Source organism: Andrena cerasifolii, chromosome 5 (assembly GCF_050908995.1).
Source record: "Andrena cerasifolii isolate SP2316 chromosome 5, iyAndCera1_principal, whole genome shotgun sequence".
Classification (NCBI taxonomy): domain Eukaryota; kingdom Metazoa; phylum Arthropoda; class Insecta; order Hymenoptera; family Andrenidae; genus Andrena; species Andrena cerasifolii.
In genome coordinates, this window is record NC_135122.1 from 10,972,459 (window position 1) to 10,994,070 (window position 21,612).

A 21,612-nucleotide genomic window follows, 5' to 3' on the forward strand; every position below is an offset into this window, starting at 1 on the left:
GGTGATGTCATAGCGCGAAAAGAAACGAGCTGCCCGTACCTGAAACTTGACATTGACATCGCGAACCTATCCTGTACTTTAAAATCGCGTTGCTTCCATCATTTCACAATGTTTCAAAGAAAAAAATTTGATTAAATCGCTCAACTTCCATGGAGCTTCCAACTTAATCTTATGAACTCTCGCATCGGTTTCACAGACATCCGGATCAATCTGAGTGATCAGTGCAGTTCCCCTACCGCGCTCCGATCCACTGACTAATCGAACCCGCGTTTTCAACGCTGACATCACTGCTGCTGGATTCGAGCCGCTGCAAAAGCGCGATGCATCCGCGTGTATCGCGATGCAAACGAAAAAGACGTCTCGTTGCGACATTCCTCGCGGCTCAGCCGTGCCGTCGATGCTGTCATCTTTACGAAAACACTTGGCAATACGCTCCAACAATCTCCGATCCCCCCGGCTACGACGAAGCGTGGGTGACCGACGCGTAGCTCGAATTCCCGATCGATCAGCAACGCGTTGTATCGCCTCTATCGACTCGGTAGCTCCCCCGCGTCCGTCGCGACGTCCAGCGGCTCGGTATGCCCGTCGAAGGAAGGAGAAAATAGGCGGGAGTGATGGGAATAGACCCGGACCAGCGGTGGCAAAAGAATAATTTTGTTCCCAACAAGCGAGTTGCCCGCGAGACGGACGCTCACGCGGGCAGATCGTTTCGTCTACTTTTAGACGAAGCGTCCTCCGCTCCGGCTGGAGTGAAGCCAGCTACCACCGTACCAGCGACACGCATTTCCGATTCTAAATTTGTCGCGGCTCTGCCTCGGACAATTCCTTAAGGCCGATCAATCCCGCCGGATAGTCGCCGCTTCTTTTTCTCCTCTTTCCCGACCCTTCTTTCACCGCGGCGACCTTTGCCCTAAGCGACCGTTCGGCGTCCCGGTGCTGGCACGCGTTATTGGAGCTCGTACAGGAAATATGCTGAAATCTATTTGCACGCCTCGCTGCCGTGCAGAAGCACGCCGCTAACGGGCAAATCGGTTTCCGTTAGTGAAGCGGTGACCGGATTTGCTGACGGTGACGTTGGTATTCCCGCGGCCCTGTAAACACGCTCGTAAAACCTCACCCTAGGTCGAACTTGCCCTCTGATTTGCGGCCGCGTATTGGGAGCACACATTTGCGACGTTTCTTGCGGTAGGGTCTCCCTTGAAGCGCATTTCTCACCATTTTTGGAGACTGGTAGGGTGTACTCGGCGTGTCCTATTTCAATCGAACCACGCGGAGAACGTTGAAGCTGTCAGTGATATAAGATAATGTTAGGGGGATGAGAAAGAGATATTGTGGAATGAACGTGACTTGTCCATTAGGGGCCCGTCGTCTACAGTGATTGTCGATTGAAATGGGACGCTTCAACGAATTTTACCAAGTAGTCTAACCTATGCTAAGGGAAGCTTGGTTTCATTATGGGAGGCTGGAGAGCGTTTTGACGTTAGATCGGCGAGGTACGCGCAGCGAATCAGACGAGTACTGGTTGCAGGCTCGTCGACTCCCTGCAGAAGAAATCCGAGAGGGCGGACGAGGACTTGGAGGCGTTCGAAGACGCCGAGCGTGAGATCGAGCACCTGAGGAAGCGTCTGAACGAGGCGCGCGAACGCGCCTCGATCCTCTACGTGTACGGTCCCGACCAGGACGCGACCGAGGAGGAGCTAGACGAGCTACGGTCGAACGTCGAGGGCCACCTCGACGCAGCGAAGAAGTTCTCAGGAAGCACTAAGGCGCGGTACCAAGCTAGCCAGCAGCTGGTCCCCAGCGATCTTGCCCAGCACCTCACGGCCTTGGAGCTCTGCGCCGAGGCGACCGCGCAGGCCATGGAGGAGAAACAGAGGGAACAGAAGCGCGCCAGGACCGTCAGGTCGGACTATCTGGCCGACCTGGACGAGGTCCAGGCGTGGATCAGGCAGGCCGAGCTGAAGGTGCAGGACAGATCGGTCGAGCCGGTCCCTCTGAAGGACCAGCTCAGGCAGGTGCAGGAGGAGCTGGGCACCATCACCGACAAGCTCGAACGACTAACGAGAAACGGCCGTACCATTAGCGAGAACACGAGGGACGAGACCGAGAAACAGCTGATAGAGAGCACCGTTCACAGCGTGACCGAGCAGTTGAACCAAGTGAGGAACTGGCTTGAAGAGAGGAAGCAAGTGGTGGCTGATACCATCGACGCTTGGCAGAGATTCCTCACGTTGTACGAAGCCGTGAAGGCATGGACCGAGGAGAAGAGACAGTTCCTGGTTGAGCCACTCAAGCTCGTCACCCTTGTACAGGCTAGGCAGAGGCTGCACGAGTACTCGGTACGTGGAGATCCGATCCACTGGGGGGGTTAGCTGTCGTCGCTTTCGTTGGTTTCCTTGGTGGAGATTGGTGGACGTGGGTTCCCTTCCAAATTGGGGGCTATTTTTTTTTGCAAAGTAACATGCTCAAATTTCAACTACATCTGCAATAAAAGATGTAATATTGTAAACTCTCGATTTCAAGAGCCCCAAGAAATTCACGTCCCACCACGACTCAGCCAAAGAAATTGAGGGACGCTCTTCTGAAACGGTCGTAAAGCCCACTAACCCTAAAGCTCCCTCCGTGTCGCATTGCAGACAGCCGTGAAGAGCTGCAAGCAGATCAACAAGAATCTCAGCGACATGAGCAAAGAGCTCGATTGTATCGGTCAGGTTTGCTGCGTGGGCGATCTGCCCGAGAAGCTACTTCAGGCTGAGGAAGCGAAAGTTCAGGTGGAGGGTCAGCTGTTGGAAAGGGTTCGTGCTCGATTTCTCCGTGATCGTTTAGGGGGAGGGGGGGGGGCGACGGCGGGCGTAAGATGTACTAGGGAACTTGTTCCTTTCAGAACGCTCTGCTGCAAGAGACCAGCGAGGAATGGGAGCAATGCGAGAGGAAGCTGAAGGAATCGAAGACGTGGATCGAGAAGGCGAAACAGAGCCTCGAGTCGCCGCAGAACAAAAAGAAACCGCTCAGAGATCAGCACAGCGTGCGCGAGAAGATGCTAAGCGACGTCGCGATACAGAAGACCAAGATCAGTATATCGATGGAGAAGCTGCAGGTGCACTTCAGGGCCGGGATCGGCGGCGACGGTCGAATAGGCGAGACCGTGGACGAGCTGCTCGCCGAGCTGGACAATCTTCACAGCAACGTGAAGGAGCAGACCACGTCCTTGGAGGCTTGCTTAGCTCAGATCGATCAATACCAACAGGTTAGGGAACAGCTGGGACTTCGTTATTCCCCTCTGTCGATCGTGGCTGTATTCTTTTGAAACGCGATCACCGATCCATCTCGGCAAAGAGAATCCAACGTTCCAACTAGAGGGACCTAGAATTGATCAGCCCCCCCTGCGTGTATCCGTCCTACTTTCTTTCTTTCTTTGATAGTGCAGAGGCAGCAACGGGATCGGTGATCGTGTCTGGGGGATCAGAAAGGATACGGCTGAGACGTGTGTGTTTGTTATTCCAGGAGATACAGCAGCTGAGGCAGCAGATCATGCAGGTGGAGCAGCAGCTGAGGACGGTGCTCAGCCCGACTTACCTCTCCAGCGACAAGGAGAAGGCTTTGCAGGAGCAACAGGTAGGTTCGCCTTGGTCCCACCTTCTCACCACCCTGCACAAGTGCGCGCTAAAGCAGCAAGTTGATTTTTATTGCATCTTTTGCTCGATACCAACTGAAGACCACCACCAGGATATGTATTCCGCGATCGAACTTACCTATTTCAGAGCTCCCACGTTTCGTGGTCACGTCGAGGGGTAGTTTTGCTTTTGATCGCGCGGGAATTACTCCGTAGATTACCAGTGTCTTCCAGTAACGTTAACCACTTCGAAGTGACTAACAATTAACCGTCGACCGAGCCACCAATTAATCGCTAATCGCAACCGCCAGGGCAACCTGGAATTTCTATTAGCTGCTTCTTCTTGTGCAGAAACTAGTTCATGGTAAACTAGATTCTTGCGCAGGGAAGCAACCGATAGAATTCTGTGACTCACTAATACAAGAAGATCTATCTAGAATTGGAAACATTTTGATGGCCCACTTAAGGGATGCTTTTCATTGGGAGACAGAGATCGAGACAGTCCTGTGTTCGATTATGGTTTCAGTCAAGGTGTTTCCATCGTGTTTAACCCATACCCGAGTCCCACGTGTTCCAGTCAATGATGTAAACCTTCGTCTTGTACCTCGTAATCCTTCCATCGGAGCTTTTTAACTCGCAACCCCTTCACAGCAAGCTTCTGTACCCACCAGACTAACGCTTTAATTTCAACCGAAAATCGATTAATCGCGAATACGAATAGCTGAATTTGATAAGGCTAACGACCCTTAAATTACCTTCTCAAAACTTCCCCGTTTTGTCTATCTCTCTCTCGCATACATTACACGCAATTTGTTACATTGGCGAAAGACGAAGCAACCTACAATAAGGCAAATCGATAGTAAACTCAAGCTTGTCGCGATTGTCAATCAGAGTGGATCGTTCCCTCTCTAACGCGGAGGGGGAACGATCGACCGCGTTATCACTCCGGCGGGGCATGTTATCATCGTGGTGGTACATCTGTTACGCGGTACTGGTTGGTATCACGCTCTTGACTATGGTTTTCTTTCTTTCTGTCACTTCTTTCTTTCTGTTTCTGTCTCACCGTTACCGTACGAGATCATTCGCCACTCTCACGCACGTTCCTGGTTTCAAGTCTTACTTCATAGAGTTTAGTTTCTTTCTCTTTCTGTTCCCGTGTACGTCTCACAACTTAACGACACCTGTGTACACGTGTTGGTTGTACCAGAGCGGGGGGGGAGGGGATTACTTGATTTTGCTTGTTTTCGTTTTGTTGTAATTCACGTGTTCGTTTTTTCTCTCGCCTTTCTCGACGTCTGCCGCTGCCGAACTGCGCGCGCCCCGTCGCGTGCACGCGCCGGCTATCGCGGGCACGTTCCGTGGCGTTCGGACCCCGGGGTCGCGACGGGCGCTTGCTCGCAGGAAGGCAGCACGCGAAGAAAGTACGTAGCAGCATTCGCACCGAGTACATATCGCGTACACGCGTGCGTGTACATACCAGCAGCAGATTGTCTTGCAAAATGTGATTGCCTCTATCACCACGAACACACGTTCTCTTCGAGACTCTCTGGAGTCTCGCGTACACACGATCACCGTAGGCTTTGCCTGTAATTGTCGAGTCTTGATCGTCACGAGTAGAGCTCACCTGTGCGAAAGAATCGAGCGCACGTTGATTGGCAAATCTGGATCGCGGAGCCAGAGACGCGCTCGGGAACGGAAGATACGCAAGAAAATCAAGTGACCTCCGTATACGCGGGTCGAGACTTGTGAGAGACGCAGCGAGCGCAAGTCCAGAACGCTCCGAACTATTACATTAATTCCGTTCGACTGTCGCGTTACATATTATAGTTTCCATCTTCTCGCGCTCGTATGTTTGGTCTTGTTGTGTTCTGTTCTCTTTCTTTTCTCAATTTTTTTCTTCTTCTTGTTTAATCCATCGTATCGGCCATTTGATTTACGAAATTTTCTTTACCGCACCCTCTTCACCCATCATCCTTGAACAAAAAAAACTCCGTACTGTCACCTCCACGTTTCCCCAACCCCGTTTCGTTTTTACTTTGCTTCGATCGTCGTCGTTCTCTCGATGCGTCCTCGTTGGTTCATCGTTCTTTTTGGTTTTGTTGGATCTCTGTCTCTCTTCCTCACCATCGATCGTGAACAAAAATATATATATAAAAAAAACACTCCATCCTGCTCTCGCTCGCTCGACGTGTTTCTTGCGGATCGTGGTATCAGATTTGCCGGGAGAAGATCAAGGGGTTGCAAAGCAAAATCCAAGCGCGTACAGAGAGGTCGAAGATGCTCGCGCAACGCGGCACGCCCGACCTAGAACCGTTGGATCCATGACGGTAGTCGGGCTGGAAACGATCCTCCTCGTCGCAGCTGTTTTAGCGCCGTTCGATCCTCGCGTTCTTTCGTTTCCGCGTTCCACTCGGAACGACGACAACGGGCTTCGTTTCGAGCTGATCTGCGGGGATCTCTTGGGATTTCATAGACCTTCAAGATCTCTTGGAATTTCATAGAATTTCAAGGCCTCTTAGGATTTCTTACGGCTTCGGTAGGTTCCCTTGGGATTCCACCGGGATCTCAAGAAGATCTCTCGGGGCATCGCAAGATTTCTCGGAGCTTCCTAGAAACTCCAGATCTCTTGGGACTTCTTGGAAGTTCGGGAGGTTCCCTCGGAATTTCCTAGGGTTTCGAGATCTCTCGAGATAACTCAAGATTCCTCGGAGGTCCATTTAAGTTTCTTGAGATTTCACCGAGTTCCTTGTGACGATGTCTTGAAACGCCCTGTGGTTCTCCGCGATTTCTCGACCCCTCGGAGCCGACGGTTGTCCTCGTTCCCCGAATGGTGGCCCAGTCGTTTTTAATACCTCAGGATCATTTTTTTTTTTAGCGAACTTTATACACGTATTACCGTACGATATTATTAAGCGAATCTTATCCTAAATGTATTACGATCAGTCGACTATAGAGAGGCATCTCCTGTACGCCCGTGCTGCTATACTATACCAAGTAATCGAACGAAAAATAAAGTGCCCTCTTTCTTGCCAAAGAGAAAGAAAAGAAAAAGCAACTTTGGGAACGGTGTTCAGTTTTCTCTTCACGCCACCGCTGATCATAACGTTAATCTAGCATACACGCATATACTAAAACTCTAAAAGATTAACCCCCCACCCCCAACCCCCACCCCCAATCACACCGTCGCCAGTCCCCCATTCCTTGCTAACACTTCTCACCACCCACACGCCCCGACCCCCCCCCCCAAAAGAGATAAAAATAAGAAACAAAAAACAAACAATAAATATCAAACAAAAGAGACTCCCAGCAAAAAAAAAATTGACGTATGTGTATTCCATTGTTGTGCCCTGGCTGTTCCTCCGTGGCGGATAAAGCAGAGCCTGCAGCAAAGGATGGACGAGTGGAGGCAGCGCGTCAAGATTCTGGTGGATCAGATATACGCTGTGGACCCGTACTATGTACAGGGCAACGAGTCCAGGCTCATCAATCAGGTCTCGTACGCGGACATCGCGGCTGGACGCACCAGCCCCAGCTCGAGGGGCTCCAGTCCCTTTAGAACCCCCAGGGACGAGCCCCCATCCACGTCCGCGCCTCTCGCGATTCAGGTCTTAAGACCCACCGTCCAGAAACCGATCGAACGAGTCCTCGATGCCCCGGCGCCGCAAGCACCGAGGACGGAGGCGGCTAGCAAAGAGGAACTGGCGCCGATCGAGGCTCCCAGCGAGCGCAGGGAGCCCGAGCGGAAAGAACCGGATACCAGAGTGCAGAGGCAGCACGTGTCCAAGGTGGACCAGCTAGAAGGTTCGCCCAAGCACCGACCACAGTCGAGGAGAGCCACCTCTAACAGGAAAAACTCATCAGATACACCTGCGGTGAGGGAGACGTCGTCTATGGAAACGGAGAGCGTGCCGGAAAATCCTCGCTCCGCGGAGCAGAGGAGGGAACCTCTGTCTCTCAGGCACACGCTAGCACCGAGGGAAGAGAGAAGAGGAAGGTCGGCCAGCCCCATCTGGGCTCCTGGCTCCACCACCTACGCTGACATCCTTCGAGGCAGCGCCAACACTTCCAGAAGCCCTTCAGTGGAGGCCACTAAAAACGCACACTCGGTTAATAAAGACGCCGCCGTTGACCAATCCTGCGTGGAAGTAGCTGAAGAGAAGCTGGACTTCAAGCTTCCGCGAGCCGAAGTGGAGGAGCGCGCGCGAGTTCCAGAGGTCCCTGTGGAGCAACCTGTTCAGCAGGTTGCGGAGGAGTATCAGCAGCACCCTGACGCCAGCGGTGCGGTGAAACTTGTCGAGAAGGCGCCTGAAGGGCAGACGAGTTGGGCTGACGAGGTGATGGGGGAGTACGATCTCCTGCAGGAGAAGAGGTACGACAACGTGGCCAGGCCACAGCCCGTCCCCGAGGTCTACAACTACATCCACCCAGCTATGCCTGAGCTGGTGGGCTTCATTGGCTCCCAGATCGCCTATCCAGTCGGCTCCTACGTCTACATGCCAGCTGTGCCGCCTCAGCAGATGCCTATGACCCAATACACCGACAGCCAGATGGCGTTCCCAGCGGAGCCGTACGTGGCGCAGGCCAGCTACCTCCCGGAGGCTGAGATCTACCAGCAGAACCAGTTGCAGAATCAGCCGCAGAGACAGCACCACCAACAGAGATTCAAGAACCCAGCTAGGAGCCCTGTCAGCCTGCAACCTGCCGAGGAGAAGTGTGTTCCCAGTCGTGCGCCGTCGACGATCGATGCTCCGCCGACTGTCCAACCTGCAGCGGAGCCCGTCGAAGCTGTGGAGCCTGAGAAACCCCTGGAGCCGGATGTGCAGCAGCTCGTGGCTGCGCAAACTTCGGAGGCTAGCGTCGGCAAGGTGAAGAGTGTAGTGGCGGAGAGTAAAGCCTTCTCCTACGCTCAGATATTGTCACAGGGCCTTGGAACCCGTGTCGCATCCACGGCCGGTCCTCCTTCGACGACGATGACTAGTTTCCCGGTGAAACAGGAGATGGAACGATCCCATTCACCCGCAAATTCGACCACGTCCTCGGCGCACGAGGCCACTCCGCCTCGAGAGGCTAGGCTGACCCGAGGAACGGAGTCCTCGGCGGCGAAGCAGGAGACGAAGCAAGGAGACGAAGCTGAGGAGGTCGCCTGGGATACCACGAGGAAACGGGAGACGAGGAAAACTCACCAGGAGATGCCGAAGTCGAAGCCTCCGGAGAAGAAGGCTCGCAGAGGGCCCGAAGTGAAGGAGAAGCCTCAGAAGGAGAAGGAGAAGGTGAAGCAGGTTGCTGAGGCGAAGAAAGAAGTCTCTGTGGAGCGGTCGGTGAGTCCGGCGAAGAGCAAGGGCGCGGAGGCGCCAAAGGATAGGAAGGACGATGTTCAGAGGGAGAAACAGGTTGTGGATCAGAAGGAGAAGCAGGTGGAGGTTCAGGGACGGAAGGAGATTGAGGTGGCGCAACGAAACGTGTTGCAGGAGAAGAAACGTAAGCCGAAGAAGAAGAAGACGGAGAAGGTGGACGATGAGATTGAAAAAGCTCTGAGGGAAATCGAGGATATGGATAAACAGAGAACTAGGCATCAGAGGGACAAGCACAGTGAGTCTAAGGAGCAGGCTAAGAGTGTCACGACCACAGAGAAAGCTAAGGAGGATAGCGAGAAGAAGAAGAAACAGGGTAGGTCTAAGATTGAATCGAAGGCTAAAGATGGATCGGGGGTTGTGGAAGCTGTGGCAAGTCAGCCTGCTGCAAGGGAGCAGGTTAAATTGAAGGAGGACGCGAAAGAAAGCAAAGCGGATAAGAATTCTGAGAAGAAGAGTGGCAAGGATGACGCGAAGGTTGCTAAAGATAATGCCGAGGAGAAGGAAGCGAAGGCTGTGAGCGAGAAGGTCGAGGCGAAGAAGTCTGAAACGAAAATAGAATCGACGAGTGAGGGAACGGTGGGAAAGCCTGATACTAAAGAAGAAAAACCACAGAAGGAATCTACGTCGAAGAAGAAACAGAAAGGTAAAGAGCAATCGAACGCGGGGAAGGATAAACTGGGCAAAGATGCTGTAAAACCTTCGAAAGGTGAGCGTGATTCTGAGCAAGTGAAGAAATCTGCGCCTACCGACGATGTAACGAAAGTGGACACACAGAAGGAATCTGAGACTAAAGTGAAGAAACAAGCGGATGAAGCGAAGGCCGGCGAGCCAACAAAAGTGGAGAAGACGGCTGAAACTAAAACCGAGTCGAAGGATAAAATACGAACAGAGGATAAAGGTAAGGCTGATGCTAAAGCGAATGAAGCGGTAAAGTCTAAAGATCAGGATAAACCAGAGAGTATAAAGGAAACGAAGGAAAGTGGCAAGAGTAAGAGCAAGAAAGCGAAGCAAGCGAAGGAGCAGGAGGCTTCAAAGGATCAGGCACCCAAGAAACCGAGTCTGACGAAAGATGCCGAAGAGAAGAAAGCAGATCGATCGAAGCGGGAAGAAACTGTGACAGCTGTGAAGAAATTAGAAGTAACGAAAGGTAAGCCACTGGCAAAAGGAGAAACCAAACCCGAGATGCAAAAGGATAGTAAAGATAAGAAAGCGACAGCGAAGGATGTACCACCGAAGATCGACGAAGCAACGGATAAAGATCAGAAGGAAGGCGAAGCAGACTCAAAACTAGAACCGAAAGTAGACATCGATGCAGGAGAAAAAGCTGTGATCGGTGCACTGGAGCGTGCAAAAGAATCTGCGACGCAGGTGACCGAATCTATTCAATCGAAGGAAGTTGACGAGTCCATGAAGGAAGGAACACTAATAAAAGAAGAAACAACGGGCAAAGGGGAGAAGAAGCCGGATAAGGCTGCTGAGAAGAAGTCGAACGATGGCAGAGACTCCAAGAAAGAATCAAAGAAAGATGTATCGAAGGAAGACACGTGGAAAGTGATTGAACAGGAGAAGCAAGCTAAAGGAAAAGGAGGAAAGAGATCCAAGAAAGAGGCTGATGTTAGTCAGAAACCAGTGACAGATGTGAAACAGGCTTCAGGAAAAGACGTGGACAAAGGAGTCGAGCCAATAGTCAAAGAAAAACGTGTTAATGGCGAAAAGCCAGCTGATGAAGAGTTGAAGAAAGAAATTTTGAAGCCTGCCTCGCCTATAAAGGAAAAAGAGACACCTGCATTGTTAATAGAAAAGACAGAAGAGCCAGAGAAGAAAGATGAGACACCAGAACCACTGGCTAAATTGGAAGAAAAACGTGATACCATGGATCACAGCAAAGAGGTATCAAAAATATTAAAAGAGGAAAGGAAGACAGTTACTTCTGAAGATAAAGTAGCTCCTGAACTTGTTACACCTGATGAAGTAAAAGACACTACTGCGAATGAAGGGAAGCAGTCAGTTGTTGCTGAAGCAAGTGTTAGAAAAGAAATTTGTGTTATTCAAAGTAAAGAAAAGCTTGAGCAAAGTGTTGCTGTTGCACCAGATAAAACTAATCTCCAGATTGTCGTTAAAAAGACACCTGAAGAAGCTGCTCTTGGAGACAAACTCGCGGAAAATGTCGCCACACCTGATAAGACTGATAGAGAACCTAAATTACATGGTTCAGAACCTCTATCACCCATGAAAGTTGAAATCAAGGTTGAAACAAAGCAGGAAGAAGCTTCTGAAGTTTCGTCTGCTCCACAAAAGCCTACCGAGCAAGCAACAGCACAAGGATCTGAGAACCAAGATCCAGATCAAAAGAATCGATCACCTGGAAGCCCATCCAAGATCAAGAAACCAAGTAAATCGAAGGAAAAGGTCATAACAGAGCAAATCGCACCAACTTACGTGGTCGAATCCAAAGAAGAGCCCAAAACGAGTCAACCGAGTTCCCCAAGAGTGGACAAGAAGAAGAAAAAGAAGCAAGAGCATAAACCCCAGGATTCAGGCGAGAAAACTGAAGTTCCCTCAACAGAACCTTCTGAAAAACTGTTTGAAAGGAAAGTACCTAAGGAAGCAACTGAGAAGATACCATCTTCTGCAGAAAAAGAAGAGGAGAAACCATTACAAATCCCAGTCTCCACTAAGGACGATCAAAAGGACTCTCCAAAGCATCCAGTCTCCCCAAAAGAATCGCCCAAAGAAGCACCAATAGCACTGAAAGACAAGACACCATCTACCAAGTCTGAGAGTGATTCAGTTAACAAGAAAGCCGAAGAATCCACTCGTAAACCTGACACGGAATCAAAGCCAGATACACCAGCCGCAGAAGAATGCTTGATGAAAGAGGAAGTCGGTCAGTTAAACGTTTCAGGCACCGACTCGCCGATTGAAGACTCAACGGCGTTGACAGGCAAAGCGTTGATCATCGAGAAGCTGGTGACCACGGTGACCACCACCACCAGCATCCCCGGCTCCGTGGAACTGAAAGCACCCAATGTGAAATCCGTGAAATCCGTTGAGATCTTAGAAAGCATCCCCTTACCCAAGATCGTAGGCTCCAAACCCACCGAACTAATCACCCTGCGTCCCGAAACAGTAGAGGCTAGCCTAACCACCAGATATGCTAGGGTATCGGATGATTCGACTGTCCCTGTCCCCTCGAGAACGTCGTCGGACGTGTTGGCGGCCTCAGAGAGATCGGACGATCCCGAATACGCGGTTTACATCGACGGTCTGATTGACGACGGTCAGCAGGTTCTGTTCGGTAGCGTTCAGGATAGGAGGAGGGGTCGTTCCGCGACACCTCTGTCGTCCAAGTCCCTCGAAGGGTCGCGGGAACGGGAGCTCGGGGTGTTAGCGAAGGAACAGGGAGATGGGCAGGTTCTGCACGGTAAATCGAATGATGTTGGTGTTAAGGTGGAAGAGGGTAGGGACGTTTCTGGAGGAGATACGAAAGTTTCTTGGGAAGAGCTTGCAGTTGAGGTAGAAGGTGTAAAATCTGTCGAGGCGAAGGATTTGGGTATTTTGGTAACAGGAGGTGAGTGTAAAGTTGTTGGGAAGAAGGAGGTTAGTAAGGAGGTAGAAGATATGGTTGATGTGTCTTCCACTGTAGCTAAGGAAGAAGAAAGGGAGGAAGAGTTGTTTAAAGTTGAGAAGAAAGTGACTCTGGTTAGGGGAAGATCGCGCGATGTTGAAAGTCAACCGAAAGCTTCTGTTCAGGTTGATGATTCGGAATCGAAAATGAAAGATGTAGCTTCGTATTATTACGCGGACTTGGTTAAGCCGTATTGGGTGAATTATCATTGTTATAGCGAGGCTGAAAGTGATTTCCATCAACGTTTTAAGGTGATTCCGTTAGTACAGGAGAATTTGCCCGCTTCTGCCCCTTCCAGAATAATGAGCATTGAGAGAATCGTTCAGGAATCGGTCATGAGGAAGCCTGATCTAGAGAGAGAAGAAGAGGAGGAGGTGAAACAGTCTGAGGAAGAAAGCAGGAGGAATGCGTTTATTGCAGAATCTGCTAAATATCCTGTTAGCAGTCTCTGTGAGTTAGAGTCGCAGTGGGTGAAGTCTAGACAGCTTGAAGAGAAGAAAACTATATCTACTTCAGAAGAAGAAAGTACGACGAGTGTTATTGAAGTGGAAGAGGAAACTGGGAAGGAAGCAGAAGTTCGCGAAGAAATTAAGCAGTCTATACAATCAGAAGCTTCAGAGAAAACTGAGGACGTAATTGGTGCAACAGTTCCTAAAGAGAGTCAGAAAATTTCAAAGACTGATGCCAGTGAAGCCATTAAGGAAATTGCTCAGAAGATTACCACTGAAGTGAAGGCAATAGAAAAGATTTTGGAAGTTGGAGCAGCAGAGGAGGTTAAAATTGAAAAACTGAAGGAAGCAGCCGCTGATGATTCACAGGCAGGGGTGGTGAGTGAAGACAAAAGACCCGAAAGTGGAGAAATTCAAGTATTGCAAACTGTTGATGCATTAATTCAGCCCCTCGTTGATGACGAAAGCAAAAAATCAGATGCAAAGAAGAAGGAGGAGACTCAAGCTCAATCAGCTCAAGAGGTAAAAGAAAAACTGGTTGAAGATAAGTCCAAGGTACCTGTAAAGGAAGAGAATCAACCTGCAGCTCAAAAGAAGCAAGAGAAAGCTGACAAAAAGACAAAGGGTAAAACAGACAAACAGAAACACCCTGAAACTCAAGAGAAACAAGAAGATACTAATACAGAATCGCAGATGGGAATGAAGCAACAGGCAAAATCTGCACCTCTGGAGAAACAAGAAGAAGCAGTCCAAGAACAATCAAAAGTCGAAGTAGAGAAGGTGGAAGATTCTAAAGTGAAAAAAGAAGAAGAAGAAAAAGTAATTGAAGGAAAAACAGTGGTCGAAATAGACGAAGTAAAACAGTCTGTAGTTCAAAAGAAGCAAGAGAAAGTTGATAAAAAGTCGAAGGGTAAAACAGAAAAACAGAAACACCCTGAAACTCAAGAGAAACAAGAAGATACTAATACAGAATCGCAGATGGGAATGAAGCAAGAGGCAAAATCTGCACCTCTGGAGAAACAAGAAGAAGCAGTCCAAGAACAATCAAAAGTCGGAGTAGAGAAGGTGGAAGATTCTAAAGTAGAAAAAGAAGAAAAAGAAAAAGTAATTGAAGAAAAACCAGTGGTCGAAATAGACGAAGTAAAACCGTCTGCAGTTCAGAAGAAGCATGAGAAAGTTGATAAAAAGTCAAAGGGTAAAACAGACAAACAGAAACACCCTGAAACTCAAGAGAAACAAGAAGATACTAATACAGAATCGCAGATGGGAATGAAGCAAGAGAAAAAGCCTACACCCCAGGAGAAACAAGAAGATGCAGTCCAAGAACAATCAAAAGTCGAAGTAGAGAAGGTGGAAGATTCTAAAGTAAAAAAAGAAGAAGAAGAAAAAGTAATTGAAGTAAAACCAGTGGTCGAAATAGACGAAGTAAAACAGTCTGCAGTTCAAAAGAAGCAAGAGAAAGTTGAGAAAAAGTCAAAGGAGAAAGCAGAGAAACAGAAACAGCCTGATACTGCAAAGAAACAAGACAAAGAAACTGATGAGCACCCTGAAACTGAAAAGAAAGAAGACAAACTGGTCGACGAGGAATCTAAAGTTAAAGTAGAGAAAGAGAAACCTGCAACCCAGAAGAAGCAAGAAAAGGGAGCTTCTAAAAAGTCAAAATCCAAGCCAGAGAAAGAGAAAAGGCCTGGCAGCCAGGAGAAACAAGAAAATGTGGTGAAGTTGGGTGAAGAAATGAAAGCCGAAGTGGAAGAGAGTAAATTAGTTGCATTATCGATTGAAAAAATTGTCACACTGGAAGAACAGCAAAATTTGGAGACTGCAAATTTGAAGCAGCTCACGGAACAACCTCCGGCAGAAGCTGAAGTAGACAGTGCTAAGAGAGAAGAAAAGAAAACTGAAGAAATCATTCAAGAACAAAAAGAAAGTGTAGTAGAACCACCAAAACTTGTAGCTGAAGTTCTGGAACCACAGAAGGTTCAGACAGAGACTTCTTCCAAAGTAGAAGAAGAAATAAAACCCAGCATCAAGGAAAATCAAGTTGCAGAAGAAAAACCTGTCGATAAAGTTGTTCCCGAAAAGAAAAAGACATCGAAAGTGCCTGAAAAGGAGGAAGAATCTAAAACAGCAACGAAAGAAGAAAAATTAATTGCTGAAGAAACCATGAAACATCCAGATGAGGAACCCACTGTCATAAGTGAAAGCAAAGCACCTGAGAAGTTGGTAAATGGTAAAATACCAGAGACCACAAGCCATGGCGAGACACCCAAAGATACAGGTGCAAACGTGCTTCAACCTCCAGTGAAAGAAGACAAAGCTAAACCTTCGGACAAGTCCAAGTCGAAGGAAGATACGAAAGTTCAATCAAAGTCTGGAAAGCAAAAGCAATCGGCGAAAGAAAAGTCTGAAGGTAAAACGAAGCCTGCCGCAGCAGAGAAAGAAACAAAGAGGCAAGCAGATAAAGTTGATGTGAATCTTCCTGAGACAAAGAAGAAACGTGATGGGAAATCGAAGAAAGGAAGTGAAGTTGCAACGCCAGTATCTCTACAGACTGTCAGCTCTACTGAGCAGACCTCGACATTAGAAATTAATCAAGAAACTCTAGTTCAGGCTCCAGTACAAGAAAGCAAGAAAGAAGAAAGTCCATCAGAAGTGAAGGATATTCCCAAAGAAGATATCCAACCATCACCAAGCACCAAATCTTGGGCTTCCATTGTCAGCATGAAAGGAAGCACTGAAACAACTACTGGTACACCTGAAGAAGTAACGATCGAGACTTCCACAGTCGAGAAGGGTGTTGAGAAGGAACAGATGGAAGTGAATGCAACAGATGAACCTCAAAGTCCATCGACGAAACAGAAGCCAACGAAGCATCAAAAGAAGAAAGATACGAGGCAAGAAAAGAGTGGTATCGATTCAAAGATAGTCCCCACTGAAAGTGACAGTGAAATAGAGAAGACTCTCGCTGAGAAGTTTGAAGAGATAGCGGAAATAGCTGCCAGGGAAACCAACAAATCGTACGCTCAAGTAGCAGCCTGCAGTCGAGGAACGCCCACGCAAGAAATTCAAGAAGATGTGTTGCTGATGAAACCTATTCCTCTGAAATCTGGTAAAAATTTGGAACAGGAAATTGCACCTGAAGAACCAATAGCCACGGAGAAAGCGATCGTAGAGGAAGTAAAAGAAGAAACTGCTAAGACTGAAGAAATTATGAGTGAGAAGCCTGTGGAACCAACTGTTAAGAAGGAAATCTTTACAGTCGAGTCACCTTCTTGGGTAGAAGAAGTCGAAAAAGAAGTTGAAGAAGAAACTAATGCAAAATCCAGCATGCAGAGTGTAACTGAAGCTGAGGCTCCACAGAAATTCAAGGATTCGTGGGCTACCATAGTTGGCAAACATGTGGAACCAATGGAACCTCCTTCTACCCCCATTATTGAGCAAACTGTAGTTAAAAAGGAGCAACTTTCTGAGCAACGTTCTACCCCTCAAGTGCAGATTTTCGTGGAGGAAGCTCCCGGGCCAGTACCTATCGTGGAAGTTGTTCGAGTCGACGAACAAGGTTTCATGGAGTTCTTGAATCGACGAGAACTACGATCCAGGCGATCCAGATCACGATCTCGAAGTGCCAGAAGAGACGAAGCACACTCAGTAATGGAAACCACTTTGAAGCAAGTCGGTGATAAGTATGTAAGCCCCGATGAAGCTACGAGCGAAGAACAGAAGAAGGGAAGTTCGCAAAAGACAGAATTGAAGAAGAAGGAAGGTAGGAAGGAGAACAGCAAGACCAGAGAAGAGAAAGTCGAGCAAGGGAAGGGTAAAGAAAAGCCCCAGAAAGAGAAGAATAAGGGAAAGAGTGATGTTGATGAGAAGGAAGTGAAGGAAGTGGAGGAAGAAAAAAGAGAGCAACCGAGTGAACAGAAAGTGCAGAAGCAGGCAGAGAAGAAGGATGACTCGAAGAATAAAGGAAAGGAAAGCAAAAAGGAGAAGCAAGCTCCTGTTGCAATACAGTCAGCTGATGAAGTGACTAAGCCAAGGGAAGAAGTTGAAGGAAAGCAGCAGACTGTGACATCTGAAATCCCAGAGATAGATAAAGTAGTCGAAACAGATAAGAAGAAAGCTCCAGCGCAGCCAAAACTGGAAACAAAGGAGCAGCCTGCGAGTGGGTCTAGGAAGAGCAAGAAATCTAAGAAAGGAAAGAAGGAACAGAGTGAAAGTAAGGTACCAGTGAAAGAGGTGGATGCTGTTCAGGCATCAACAGAGACCGTAGTATGCATGAAAGAGAAGAAAATGGAACTGAAAGACGAAATTCTTATGGCTGCAAAAGAGCCAGAGATCAAAGAAGATAAGGAAGAAGTGAAGTCAATTATGAAGACTGACGATAAAAGTAAGCCTGAATATACTCCTGAGAGACAACCAGAAAAACCGAGAGCTTCTGAAAAGCGTAAAGGGAAGTCCAAGAATAAAAACGTAGAAAGTGTACCTGAAAAAGTGATTGAAATACCAAGTGAAACCAAGAAAGCACTTGAATCGAAGAGCAAAGAAGAAATATCGACAGAAGAAGTGAAAGTAGAAGCAAAACAAGAGGACGTAAAGGAGAAGAAAGATGATCAGCTGACTGAATCCAAAGTAGACGTAGTTGAAGTTAAAAAGGAGGCACCAGTGGCTGCAAAAGCATCTGAAAAAGAAGGAATAAAGGAGCCGTCTCCTGAAGAACCAACCATATCTCCACAAACACCTGCCGCAGGCAAAATTGTGGACACTAAAGCATTATTAAAAGAGGAGAAGGAAGAAGGAAAAGAGGAGGACTCTCAAGCTGAAGAAAAATCTAAATTGTCGAAGCGAGAGAAGAGAAAACAGAAGAAGAAAGATAAGTCAGCTTCGCGTAGAATGAGTGAAGAGAAACAGACAAACGAGAAACCAGAAACAGTTACACAAGACAGTGCTCCAACAGAGGAGGGCACTAAGGATGGTGCTATGAAAGAAGAAGTAGATAAAAAGGCTGCAAAACCGGAAGAAGAAAAGCCGCAAGAGGTTTCCAAGGAAAGTGTTCTAACCGATCAGAGTATTAAGGAAAAGAACATTGAAATAAAAAAAGGAGATGCAGATAAAGAAAAGACAGTGGAAAGAGTTAAAGAAAAATCTCCTACAGTAATTACTGAAGAAATCAAACTTGCACCTGAAACTATGCTTAAACTAATACCTAAAGAAGAAACTGTATCAGCTATAAACGAGATGGAGGTGTTGCAATTAATTGAAAAGATAGTAGAAGTGTCGAAGATACCTGAGGAAGAGGTGGAAACGCCAAAATTAGCTGAAAGAAAACTGGAAACGCCAAAATCAGCTGAAAGAAAAGTGGAAACGCCAAAACCAGGTGAAGAAAAAGTGGAAGCACCAAAACTAGCTGAAGAAAAAGTAGAAACGCCAAAACCAGCTGAAGAAAAAGTAGAACCAGCTGAACATAAAATTGAAACGTCAAAACTAGCTGCAGCAAAAGTGGTAACACACAAACCAGCTGACGGAAAAGTGGAAACAACCAAACCAGCTGAAGGAAAAGGGGAAACACCAAAAGTAACTGGGAAAAAGGTGAAAACGCCAAAACCAGCTGAAGAAACAGTGGAACCACCAAAATCAGCTGAAGAAAAAGTGGAAGCACCAAAACTAGCTGAAGAAAAAGTAGAAACGCCAAAACCAGCTGAAGAAAAAGTAGATACGCCAAAACCTCCTGAAGAAAAGATGGAAATGCCAAAAACAGCTGAAGAAAAGATGGAAACGCCAAAACTAGCTGAAGAAAAAGTAGAAACGCCAAAACCAGCTGAAGAAAAGATGGAAATGCCAAAACCAGCTGAAGGAAAAGGGGAAACACCAAAACTAGCTGCAAAAAGGGTGAAAACGCCAAATCGAGCTGAAGAAAAAGTGGAAACACCAAAATCAGCTGAAGAAAGTGTGGAAGCACCAAAACCACCTGAAGAAAAGGTGAAAACGCCGAAACCAGCTGCAGAAAAAGTGGAAACACCAAAACCAGCTGATGAAAAATTGGAAACACCCAAATCAGCTGAAGAAAAAGTGGAAGCGCCAAAACCAGCTGAGGATAAAGTAAAATCGTCAAAACCAACTGAAGAAAAAGTAGAAACTCGAAAACCAGCGGAAGAAAAGGTGGAAACACCAAAATCGGCTGAAGAAAAAGTAGAAACGCCAAAACCAGCTGAAGAAAAAGTGGAAACACCCAATTCAGCTGAAGAAAAAGTGGAAGCGCCGAAACCAGCTGAGGATAAAGTAAAATCGTCTAAACCAACTGAAGAAAAATTAGAAACTCGAAATCCAGCGGAGGAAAAGGTGGAAGCACCAAAATCGCCTGAAGAAAAAGTAGAAACGCCAAAACCAGCTGAAGAAAAAGTGGAACCACCAAAACCAGCTGAAGAAAAAGTGGAAACACCAAAACTAATCGAAGATATAACGCAGATACAATCTGCACCTGCTTCAAAGGAGAAATCGAAACGTAAGAATAAACAGGCGAAGAAAGGTAAACGTGATGAGCAGGAAACGTCAAAGTCTGCAGATGCAACTGAACAAACTTCAGCTTCGAAGGATGAAGAAGATACTAAAGTTTCAAGTATCGATTCTACCACTACGGTAACTCAAGACACTCCAAAAGAAACAGCGATTCAAGGGAAAACTGACGTAATCCCTGAAAAGAAAGTGGAAGCAATTGCCCAGCTACCAAAGTTGGAAGTTGAAGAAAAACAATTGTCTGAATGTAAAAGAGGAAAGGAGAAGATCACCGAAGAAAACGTAGAAAAATCAATCGTTAAAGAACAGAAGACACTTGAAGCAATTCCTAAACCTATATCTACGCAACCAGAACTTCCCAAAGAAGAAAAACCTGCAGCCAAGAATATCGAAGAGAAATCTCCAGAAGAGATAAACATCATACCTGAAGTCAAATCAGTTACAGAAGAAACAAAAATACAGAAACCTACCAAAATCGAGGAAAGCATAATCCCTCCATCCAGAAAAGAAGAAGAAGACAAAAAAGAAGACATAAAAGAAGCAGAACCTTCTATCATAAAAGAACTCGAGAGCATAATCCAAGATGCACCCGACGGAATCCCTGTGGCAAGCACACCCATAGACCTTCTGGAAGAAAACTTCGAAGAGATACCCATAATATTAGACTCAATCGAGGCTCAGCTTGAAACAGAGGAAGAATTCGAAAGATGCATATCGTCTGAGCCCGAGATAGAGACTGTCGACATCGTGATCGAGCCAGTAAAGCCGAAAGTGCAATTCTACATAGCTGACGAGATCCTAGTGCTAAGTCCCGAAAAAAAGAAAAAACCCGTTGAGCCCCCCCTGATTTTGAAAACCCTCTCAGAACTAAGCACGCCGAAGTTCCTCTCCCAAGATACTGGCTTCTGGCCAGACAAGCACCCCTATCACGAGGCTGAGCGCTACCTCTTCGAAAATCTAGCCACATACACCAAAGGCAAACCCTCGGATAGTACCAAACGTGATTCCAACGATCGCGGCGATTTCGACGGGGATCGGGACGGTAGTTTAAACGATCGCGGGGGGAACGGTGGTCCTTTGAACCCGTACTTGATGGGTGGACCTCATACAGAGCGTCTGATCGCTGACCTCCCAGGAGGCATAGGTAGTTGGAGCGATTACAGTACTTACTTGTCGAGCGAAACCGAGCAGAGCACGGATCAGGAAAGTACCCAGGCTCCACTCTCAGATCTTACCCTTCCTATCGATCAACCCCTTTCTCAACAACCCTCCCTCCATCTCCATGACGATCGACTCGATTCCAAGCAGAGGTCGTCGACTTCAGAGTACCCCGAAACTCCCCAATCCTTTTCCACAGCCGAAGAGACGAAGTCGATGTCGTTGTCGCTAGAATCCGCATCGAGTGGAGAGATTCGGTGTTCAGGCCACGAGGTCGCGTGCTCTATCGATCAGTACTCCAGTGGTTCGCCTGCTGACTCCAATCTAACGGCCCACGAACAAGTAGACTCCAGTTCTTCCAATCCAATCGAATCGTCCACGACTCCCAGCGTCCTCGGTCCAGATCCCATGGAACATTTAGGTAGAGAATGGGGATCGATGCAGCGGCGGACTCCCAGCGTGGAGGCAGAGAGAGAGACGGGAGTAGCTGAAGATGAGGCTGAAAAGAGGATACGAGGGATCAAGGTGCGATCACGTCACGACCAGCTCTCGATCGTTACCCAGTCGAGCTTGAACGAGTTCGTTGGCCAGCTCTGTTGCGCGGATTTGCGTGTATGTGTACGTACACGCCCGTTGGATCGGGCGCGTATTGCGTGCGTGTGTGTGTGTGTGTGTGCGCGTGTGCGATCTTGGCATAGCGTTTTATGTGTACCGTTTTCTTGTACATTTCCTTTGCTTTTCTTTCTCCTTCTCTCTTAACTGTTGTTGATCGTTTTCGCTCTTTTTCTATCGACCCCTGTACTTGGAGCGTATCTCTTTTCCCACTCGCTGACGGCAACTGTTAATATAGCTACCGCTTCCAGTCTATTCGTACCTGCTGTACATTGCTACCGCTTTACCTTC

The 21,612-nt window shown here is 47.7% G+C and overlaps 2 protein-coding genes across 17 annotated transcripts in view; one reads left to right on the forward strand and one right to left on the reverse strand.

Moving 5' to 3' along the window:
• Positions 1-21,612, reverse strand: part of Rab3-gap (Rab3 GTPase activating protein) — a 313,138-nt gene that overhangs the window by 231,022 nt on the left and 60,504 nt on the right. The gene's annotated exons all lie outside the window — the stretch shown is intronic.
• Msp300 (Muscle-specific protein 300 kDa) overlaps positions 1-21,612 on the forward strand; it is a 99,972-nt gene that overhangs the window by 45,871 nt on the left and 32,489 nt on the right. For 2 of the 16 annotated variants that reach the window (XM_076811806.1, XM_076811808.1), the window contains 5 exons: positions 1,529-2,339; positions 2,637-2,795; positions 2,885-3,247; positions 3,505-3,615; positions 5,828-6,668. In XM_076811806.1, coding sequence (XP_076667921.1) covers positions 1,529-2,339; positions 2,637-2,795; positions 2,885-3,247; positions 3,505-3,615; positions 5,828-5,938 — 1,555 coding nt within the window. In that variant the 3' untranslated portion in view covers positions 5,939-6,668. Of the gene's footprint in view, positions 1-1,528; positions 2,340-2,636; positions 2,796-2,884; positions 3,248-3,504; positions 3,616-5,827; positions 6,669-6,987; positions 21,328-21,612 lie in introns of those variants that run through there. The other 14 variants (XM_076811792.1, XM_076811797.1, XM_076811798.1 and 11 more) reach the window with 13 other exon arrangements.